The sequence below is a fragment of the Hyla sarda genome, chromosome 2 (assembly GCF_029499605.1).
Source record: "Hyla sarda isolate aHylSar1 chromosome 2, aHylSar1.hap1, whole genome shotgun sequence".
NCBI classification, from domain to species: domain Eukaryota; kingdom Metazoa; phylum Chordata; class Amphibia; order Anura; family Hylidae; genus Hyla; species Hyla sarda.
In genome coordinates, this window is record NC_079190.1 from 327,085,334 (window position 1) to 327,092,514 (window position 7,181).

The 7,181-nt window shown below is 38.0% G+C and overlaps 1 protein-coding gene across 1 annotated transcript; it reads right to left on the bottom strand.

Annotated features, from left to right (window-relative positions):
• Positions 1-2,409: 2,409 nt before the first annotated feature.
• LOC130357458 (olfactory receptor class A-like protein 1) lies at positions 2,410-3,366 on the bottom strand. Its single transcript, XM_056560153.1, has one exon. It carries the CDS (start codon positions 3,364-3,366, stop codon positions 2,410-2,412), a length of 957 nt encoding a protein of 318 aa, XP_056416128.1.
• Between the last annotated feature and the right edge of the window lie 3,815 nt (positions 3,367-7,181).

A 7,181-nucleotide genomic window follows, 5' to 3' on the forward strand; every position in this document is an offset into this window, starting at 1 on the left:
TGTATCCGAAAAAAATCAAACCCAGACACCCGAATACCGAATATATCCGAAAAAATTAGCCCCCGGACACCCGAATACTGAATGTATCCGAAAAAAAATGAAACCTGGACACCCGAATACCGAATGTATCTGAAAATCAAAACTGAAAATATTACTGAACCGAAAATGTTATAAAAAAACAAAACGAAAAAAGACAAAAAATTTTCTTCTGCACATGTCTAGTATGTCCTTACTCCAAAGAAATGTATCTACAAATTTACGGTGACATTTTCTCCTGTTACCACTTGTGAAAATGAAAAATTTGGGGTAACCCCAGCATTTTAGTGTAAAAAAATCTAATTTTTCCTTTTCACATCCCATTATAATGAACATGTATCAAACACCTGTGAGGTGTTAAGGCTCACTGTACCTCTTGTTATGTTCCTTGAGGGGTGTAGTTTCCAAAACAGTATGCCATGTGTTTTTTTGATGTCCTGGCACCATAGGGGCTTCCTAAATGTGACATGCCCCCCAAAAACCATTTCAGCTAAATTTGCTTTCTAAAAGCCAAATGTGACTCCTTCTCTTCTGATCATTGTAGTGCACCAGCACTGCACTTGACGCCCACACATGGGGTATTTCCATACTCAGAAGAGATGGGGTTACAAATTTTGGGGGGCATTTTATCCTATTACCCCTTGTAAAAATGTAAAATTTGGGGGAAAACCAGCATTTTAATGAAAAAAAAATGTACACATACAACTTTAACAAAAAGTCTTCAAACAACTGTGGGGTGTTAAGGCTCACTAGACCCCTTGTTACGTGCCTTGAGGGGTGTAGTTTCCAAAATGGTATGCCATGTGGGGTTTTTTCCACTGTTCTGGCACCATAAGGGCTTCCTAAATGTGACATGCCCCCCAAAAACCATTTCAGAAAAACTCACTCTCCAAAATCCCACTGTCGCTCCTTCCCTTCTGAGCCCTCTACTGCGCCTGCTGAACACTTGACATACACATATGAGGTATTTTCTTACTCAAGAAAGATTTTGAATGTTCTCCTTTACCTTGCTGCTATTCCTGTGAAACACCTAAAGGGTTAACACACTTACTGAATGTTATTTTGAATACTTTGAGGGGTGCATTTGTGGGGTATTTCTAATATGAAGGCCCCTCAAATCCACTTCAAAACTGAACTGGTCCCTGAAAAATTCTGATTTTGAAAATTTTGTGAAAAATTGGAAAATTGCTGCTGATCTTTGAAGCCCTCTAATGTCTTCCAAAAGTAAAAACATGTCAACTTTATGATGCAAACATAAAGTAGACATATTGTATTTGTGAATCAATATATAATTTATTTGGAATGTCCATTTTCCTTATAAGCAGAGAGCTTCAAAGTTAAAAAAAATGCTACATTTTCAATTTTTTCACAAATTTTGGAATTTTTCACCAAGAAATGATGGAAATATCGACAGAATTTTACCTCTAATATAAAGTAGAATATGTCACGAAAAAACTATCTCGGAATCAGAATGAAAGGTAAAAGCATACCAGAGTTATTAATGCTTAAAGTGACAGTGGTCAGATGTGCAAAAAACACTCTGGTCTTTAAGGCCAAAATGGGCCTGGTCCTTAAGGGGTTAATAAAGAAAGCGGCTCCTAAAAATCCCACCAGTGGGGGTCCCCATACTTACTGGGGCACTAACCAGTCCTGCAGCAGCATCAGACATTTTCATGAATCATGGTCAAGAGATGAGTCATGGACAAGGCTACACAAGCAGACACAACAATCACCTCCCACCACCACAAGTGAGGGACACACCCCCTTCTCCTAAGAGGATTTCTAACACTATGAGCTAATGAAAAGCTGTATTTTTATAATAAATAAAGGTGATAGAGACATAAAAAAAATAGATGTACATGGTCAGGATTAGGTACTGAATAACATAAAAAAAAAAATTTGTGGGATCTGAACAGTACGCTTTAATGTAGCCCTTGTCTTAGATGATCACTGATCTCTTCACCAAGCACTGGAAAATGTCATGGCACTAATAGTGGAATGTAAGTGATCTAAATATTACAGAATCATGCAGATGCAAAATAAAAAATAGTTTTCAAGATAAATTTGCAGTATATTAATACATAGCACAGACAAAATACATGGTTTAATATAAACAAATTGCAATGTAATACTGAATTATACACACATAATAATATATATATATATATATATATATATATATATATATATGTTACGTCATAATTCCATACCAGTAATGTATTGTGAGAAGAAACAAGAAATACGTTTTTCTTTAACATATAAACAAATAGTATTTGTATATCTATATGATCTAAAAAATATCCAAGAAAGCATCAAGGCAATCATCTACTAATGTATATGTTTATTAAAAAAAATTCTATTTTTCTATTAACTCTATTTACAAACATTGATGAAATATAGACTAGTGGAGGATTCTTGCAGAATATGATTTTTTTTCCCAAAATATAAACGCCGCTGTAGTTTTGGATTTGTTACTATAGTGACAATTGGGCTCAGTGCAGAGTAAGCACATGTGAGCACAACCCGAGCATCATTCATATCTGTTTTTACATTGGAAAGAGTCAGTGTATATATCCACATAATGTTGTCCAATCCAAAGAATATGACATAGCAGGCAACCAGCAGAACAACAGCTCTAGAAGCTTTATGCTCAATGGATTTAGTCTGGAACTTGTCTGAGCTCCTTATACCTTTCACTGTTTTTGCATGTCTTAGTAATACATAGACTATGTAAAAACTTGCTAAAGCCATCACTGCAACAAAAAGGAAATCCCCTGAGGCAAAAACAATTCCATTGGCAATGTAAGAGACGTACGTTTGAAAGTCTGTGTCACAGTACACCAAGTGAAGAGTATAGGGGGAAGTAAAATTCTTCCTTGCATTGGCATACAAAAAACTGGTGCGGTATAGCATAAGATTCATTGATAGAATCAAAAGGATGATTATAAATGTATTCTGGGTCACTTTCTGCTTTAAATGAATCCAGATTTTGGTAGATGGAGCAATGAGGATGCACTGGTGACAGCTAAGCAAGCTGGTTGTACAAATAGACATTGCTCTGCTCACTCTGTAGGTATAACCAGAGAATTTGCAGCTTGCATCACTCATTAGATTTTCCAGTCCTACGGCAAATAGCGATTGAGGAATAACACGAGAAAAAACTATTAAAAGATTTGCTATAGCCAAGACTAGTAGAATTAGATTTGTAGGCAATAGTTTCTTCTCTACAAGTCTGATGAGGACAAATTTTAGGATAACATAGAGGTTGCCTGGAATACCAATCACTGTAATAAGGAGGAAAATAAAAGCTTTCAGATGGCGACTGTCCATTTCTACTAAACAGCAAAGAAGAAAAAATACATAAAAAGAAAGTATTAGAGCACAGGAACAAGGGGCACAATCTGAGGTTAGATTTAGAGAAAGACCAAAACAATGTGAGAAAATAATATTTTACTGAAAGCGTAGTAGATGCTTATAACAATTTTTAAGCAGATGCGGTCGGTAAATCCACAGTAAAGTAGATCAAAACCAGGACATGATTGTCAAAAGCTGGGGTTCTCTGGGCGCTTGTAGGTGCCAGCAATGATTTAGGGATTTCCAAAATATAGAGAACATTGCAAATCCTTCTTATCCAATTAGGATTATAAGCCTTTTCTATGTTTTGGGCGTCAATGAATCTGTCCTGCCACCTATGAGCGCCCAGAGAACAACCTTGTTCTGGTTGGGATCTGCTGTGTTGATTGGATCTTGTGCCTCCTGTGAAGGGGTCTACGGGTATCGTCAGGAGAATCGATTGTGGGAGAATGTTCTCTTGGTATAGAGTTGTGCCTAAACTGTACTCTTTATATGGTTTAAGATACACAAATATCCTACACTGTGCTGCACCAGAGAACCCACCTTTTGTATTTGCTGTTGCTTCAAGTTAATGTAATTCTGCCTTGGTATATATATATATATATATATATATATATATATATATATATATAAATTGTCCTAAGTTTAAAAATGCATATCATATAAGAGCAGACTATTTGGACTAGTTGGTCTTTTCCTGCTCACAATCTTCTATGTTTCTAATCTGTAATTCTAACCAAGTAAACATTGGAAATATAATAACATTTTACCAAATATTTTTCGACAACCAAGTTGAAACCATACACACATAAAGCTGACCAAGTTTTTGTATGTTTTTCCATTAAATTGGATGTATGCTTCTAGTAGCCCTATGCCACCAGAATGGGCATAGTAACATCAACTCTTTTTAGCCATTTGATACATTGACATCAATAAGTTCTCCAGTGACAATTTTGAGTGAGGCCTAATGATAGGCCACATTATCTGTGTCTGTCTTTTAAGCTTTGTGGGGCTTTTATGCTTTGTGTTACCTATGGTCTACCCTGCCATTTATGTGATTCTGGAATAAACCTACTTCTGTGACCAAGGGCATGAGTTTACGGAAGTTTTCTCACCGTTTACCCTCTTCCCTTCTGTGTGAGCCAACCCTGTTCAAATGTTCAAAATATGCCAGAAAGTAACAACACACAACACTTTAAAAGGGTTGTCCTATAATAACATTTAGTAATATTATTTCTGTAAGTTTAAGCAACATATTTTAAATACTTGTTATAGTTCCCTCTGAAGCTCTGGTATTCTTTTCCTTCCCCCTCTAAACACCATCTAATGTATCCAGTGCTAGATATGCTCAGTAGGTTAGTCCCATCGTCTTGATCCTCTTATACACATTCAATAGGATGATTTGGGCTGTGATGCAGGATAACTAATGGAATCAGTGTAATATATAGAAGTCACATTTTATGACATTGCACACATTAGGTGGATGTTCTGAGAGGAAATAAAAAAAACTACAAGAGGTATAATAAAAAGTCTGTATCAGCAATATTTAGACCGGTGTTCTCCACAAAGGCTCCATAGAGCAGTATTTACCAACCAGTACTACAACTCCTACAGCTGTCTGAGTACACTATGAGTTATAGTTTTGCAACAGCTAGAGACACACTGGTTGAAAAACACTGCCATAGAGAATGAATGAAGCAGCGGTGCACAATTGTGTCGCTCCATTCAACTGAAGACTGAGGTGTCCATTGAGGAGACTGCTGTGGGTCGAAGTAAAAACATATAAGGAAAAAAGGACTTAAACACATTTTTTACCAGTATCTGATTTTACATAGAAAAATTTGTAGCAGGTGATACATTTTCTTCCAAAAACAGCACCACCCTTGTCATTAGGTTGTGTATAGTATAACAACTTGGCTCCATTCACCTCAATGGAATTGAGTTGCAATACCAGACACAACCTGAGGACAGAGGTGGTGCTGTTTTGGAAGAAATTAAAGAAGATATCCCATGCAGCAAAGAAAAAAAAAATACCTAGCCATTCCATAGTATATTCACCTACCACCTCTCTGACATGTTTGTGATTTTTTTTTCCGGCCCCCATTCACCAGCTATTCAGCTCATAAATTCCAGTTACTTCCTGGTTATGGTGGCTATGCCTGTGATCTCAAAGACTACATTTCCCTGCATGCACTGCTCACATTTCCTGCTCTCAGCTGCCTGAGCAGAGAGCTTGTTACCACCCCTAACTTATGTTAGTCACTCCCACAGCTCTGCTAGCTCACTCCCACATAACACTGAGCTCCAATCATAGCCCCATGCAGCAGGGTGGCCACGAGGAAACAAAATGTAATCTCAGTGCTCAGAGAGAGGGACCCTGGAGTTAAAGCTGCAGTTTTACACTGTAAAATCACTCCCTCCCCCTCCTCCTCTCAGTGAAATAGCTTTACACTGGCACAATCACCTCCCCCCTTCTCTGCCCTGCACTCCTCTCTCCCCAGTGCTCAGTGTGACAGCTCCCTCCCCTCCCCCCTCTCCTCCGTTCTCAGTGTATAAACATTAGTAAGGAGAGGGGAGAGAATCAGCCTGTTTTCTGGGGCTGCTATGATCTGAATCAGCCGGCATATAGGCAGTGCTGCTCAGCCAATCACTGCAGAACAGAGGGAGGACAGTGTGAATATTCATCAGATGGGAGGGGCTAAGGCCGAGCACAGGGAGCTCTCTGCAGCACAGGGGTTTTCTGGGTAATTGTCACGTCACGGCCCCTGGATGCTGCTGATAACAGCCTGAATAGGGGGTCGAAAGGCATGAAAACCTGGAACAGCTGAATTTCCTGTCAGACAGAAGAATGCATAAAAAGCTTGTTTCTAAGCAGCACTGGTAATGGAAGTGATTTACAAACCTGTATAACTTTACCCTCTGCACTAAAAGCTGAACAATTTTTTACTGTGAGACTTGTCCTTTAACTCTGTGTTTCTATCCCTGGATAACCCCTTTAACTGCTTACGTCTACAGTACGTTTTCCTTACCTCTGAATCTTTGCTTGTTAAGAGCTTTTTTACTTATATGGTATTTATATTCATTGGTTTCTGACATCATAGCACAGGGGAATAAAACATAGGCAATTAAAATCTTAGTTGAAGCATATAATATGTGACACACTGTACACAGTGATATGAACAATGTGTTTAGTTAAATGTTAAACTTGAGTTAAATGTTAAACTTTATTAAAATTATTAAAAGTAGATAAAGATGATTCACCCCATAAAGAAGTACTGCCATTATGAAAAACATTTTATAATCTGTAGTACTACTGATAAGATGACTTTTTTAAATATACATTTATTTAAAATGTTTTTAAATTTTACTAAAAAATAAAAAATGAAAATAGCTGCCACCAGGGGTCATCTGTCTTTATGCAGACAGACTACTGTGTATTTTGCAGCATACTGGATTCCAGCCATAAAGTGTGTTGGTATCCAGTATAGGAGATCACCACTGCACCGCTACAGCCTTCAGCTGTTCCTAAGCTACAACTATCATGGTGGGAGTAGTTTTGCAACAGCGTGGGGGTACAATCTTTGTAAAACTCTGTGTTAGAGCTGTGCATTCTCCAGCTGTGTGCCTCCAGCTCTTGCAAAACTACAGACAAAGGATGTGTGGGCATGCTGGGAGTTGTAGTTTTGCAACAGCTAAAGGCAGGCAACACTGCTCTAACACAGCAAATACTGCAGCTCCAGCTGTTGCAAAACTACAACTCCCAGCATGCTTGAACAGCCAAAGTTTTCTCT

Bases quoted from the DNA above. Each gene is read 5' to 3' on its own strand.
- LOC130357458 (XM_056560153.1), bottom strand. From the start codon at position 3,366: ATGGACAGTCGCCATCTGAAAGCTTTTATTTTCCTCCTTATTACAGTG.